We start from the raw sequence: 2773 nt of genomic DNA on the forward strand, positions 1-2773 counted from the left end.
AAATAGTCCTGTGGTTTTAAAATAGGTAAAACCTGGAGATACCAGGTTTTATTAAAAGTGATAGTGTTGTAAGAAAACAAAGTATCTTCCCAAATCTTGCATAAAATAAAAGTCTGCTACAAAATATAATTAAAAATGAATGGCTTTTCCATGGCATGGTCGCTGTAGGAATACCGGCTTCAGGAGGTGGTTTGAGGGGCAACATGTGCTACAAGTTCAGCGGCTTCACCCAGAAGCTGGCTGAGTCCTGGGCTTCTGCCGCCTACAGCCCACAGGGTTTAAAGCCTGTGGCATCCTCAGAAGCACCACCTATTATATTTGCCACACCAAGGAAATTTGCCTCAGAACCAGCTCCATATGACTATGCTGGGAAAAACAAAGTTCCTGAGCTGCAGAAATTTTTTTCAGAAATCTGATGGTTTACCTGTGCACTGGAAACACGGTCTCCCTGACCAAATGCTCTATCGGACCACCTTGGCTTCGACACTGGGAGGGACCATCTATTGCCTGATAGCTCTCTACATGGCTTCACAACCCAGAAATAAATAAGATGGGGTTCATGAGACTGATTTATTCATTAACAAGAGTTTGGGCATAAAACCCTTTTAATTGTCTATTTTCCTAATTGCCAGTGAATTTTCTGACCTGTGTAAGTTTATGTTGTTCTTCAGATAGGATTAGAAGACTTATCAATAAGGAGACATTTTGATTGGTTCATTTTTGAAAATAAGTAGATTATCAGAACATCTTGAAGAGTTGGCTATTATTTAAGCAAAGGTGATGATGCCATTCTAATTTGGGCTTCCTTATTTCTCCAGAGTTTGGCAGGCCAGCTCATCACTGTGATAAGGGCACCAGGGATTTCTGGTTGGGCCCATCAGAGGGAGGAGGGGATTCATTAAAGTTGCACCAGTGACAGGAAGTCCTTTAAGTTCCTGGTGCCAAAAGTCTGTTCTTTATGACACCACAAATTTCACTGGGAATTAATTAGCTGTTAATTTGGGGAATTTTTCCATTTTGCAGCACGGTGTTAATAGAAATTATTTTCTGTTGACAATCCATATACCCATAAATTTGTCATATAGTTTCACAAGGGTAATATGCCTGATCTCTGACCTCTTTCAATATTCTAGAGATGAAGATTCTGTATGTATTCTGCCATGGGAACAGAACAGCTCTCAATAAAAGTTTTGCACTTTGGACTGGACCGTTGTACAGTACATCCCTGATGGCGCATCTCCTTTACTCTTGTTAAATGCTATAGCTTTAAGATATAATTTATTTTTGCTTGTGCAATAAACATATGAATGAGAAAAAAATGAATGACTAAATCAGCTACTAATTAGAATAACAGTTTTGTAACATGACCCTCCACCCACCCTTTCAGCCTTCCTCTGGTAGAGAAAAGAACCACTATGACATATCTAAACTAAGAAGTACACAAGGATGAACAATGCATCAAAGTTTTCTAGCATAACAGGAAGAAAGACAAAGACCTGAATGTCAAGGTAAACCTGAAACTGCATTTTTCACCTTTCCAAGCTAGGATGGAGGGCTTGAGTAATAGGAGAGAAAGAGACAGAGAAATACACACACACACACACACACACATACACACACACACAGATAGAAAGGGGGAAAGGTAATAAAAAAAGACTTAGTGATTCCACACTCATGAATTTTTAATTTTAAATATATTTTCTATGAGAAGAAGCATGGAATAGTGAGTAATGCACCAGTCTTGGCTAAAGAAATGTTAAAGGTCTCTGATGTATCTTAAGTGGCAATAAACTTTCCCAAGTTATAAAAGTTACCAAACAGTTCCTTATCTTGAGTCCCAGGAGTTCCCTAAAAAGATAAAACTGTAAGTACAAACTGAAATATAAGTGAGAGCAGGAGCTGAGGAGGAATGACTGTGAGCCAGGTATTGAACTCATTTTGTGTTGTGATTGTGTGTGTGTGTGTTTGTGTTTGCGTAGGTGCATGCCTGTGTGTGCACACATGAGTGTGTGTACATGTACACACATTTATATCCTCAACTAATTCACAATTTTTCTCTTCTCCCCAACCCTACCCTCATATTAGGAAACTATGTTGTGCCTAAAACAGTGAGGTGGACCCGGATATAAATATTGATGTGGATTTATTCAAGCACTCAACTGTTCAGAGTAAAGACTCAAATAGAACAGCCCCGAGCAGGGGTAGGGTCAGGTTATTTAAAGGGAAAAAACACAAACTGATTTCCGTGAAGATGGGAACACAAACAGTGGGACAAGCTGGGGCAGGATTATTTCCATGGAGATGGGGACACAAACAATGGGGTGAGCTGGGACAAGATAGAGGGTAAACTGCAGGAGGGGCAGGGCACAACATTCCCCACTGTTTTTCAAAGTGCATCAATTCCTTGACACATTCTCAGGGGATCCATCACAAGAGTCAGGGGGACTGGAATTTGCAAACTGGTAATGGAGATCCCTAACCAATAGCAGCTTAACAGAGTTTATGTGGGACTTGATAAATTGCAGAAAATGATTAATGAGGCAGGGGCCCACAGCCAGAGCTATAACGAGGAGGAGGAGGGGGCAGCCAGGGACAACACCAGGGTAGTGAGCCAAGGGGATGCACGGAACAGGGACTGATATGAGTTGTCAGAGTTTTCCAGCTTCCTCTGTCTATTGGCAGTATTTTGGCATACCAATCTCAGGCTTTTTTCGTACCACCCCAGAGTTGTTATCATAGAAACAACAAGCCTCTCCAAGGGCCACGCATAGGC

The 2773-nt window shown here is 41.0% G+C and overlaps 1 protein-coding gene across 1 annotated transcript; it reads left to right on the forward strand.

Annotated features, from left to right (window-relative positions):
• Positions 1-203: 203 nt before the first annotated feature.
• On the forward strand, positions 204-494 carry LOC118839999 (cytochrome c oxidase subunit 7A-related protein, mitochondrial-like). The gene has a single exon (XM_036747512.1). It carries the CDS (start codon positions 204-206, stop codon positions 414-416), a length of 213 nt encoding a protein of 70 aa, XP_036603407.1. The 3' UTR covers positions 417-494.
• The last annotated feature ends 2279 nt before the right edge of the window (positions 495-2773 follow it).

Source organism: Trichosurus vulpecula, chromosome 2 (assembly GCF_011100635.1).
Source record: "Trichosurus vulpecula isolate mTriVul1 chromosome 2, mTriVul1.pri, whole genome shotgun sequence".
NCBI classification, from domain to species: Eukaryota; Metazoa; Chordata; class Mammalia; order Diprotodontia; family Phalangeridae; genus Trichosurus; species Trichosurus vulpecula.

Excerpts from the sequence above, each read along its gene's own strand:
- LOC118839999 (XM_036747512.1), top strand. The coding sequence starts at position 204 with ATGTGCTACAAGTTCAGCGGCTTCACCCAGAAGCTGGCTGAGTCCTGG.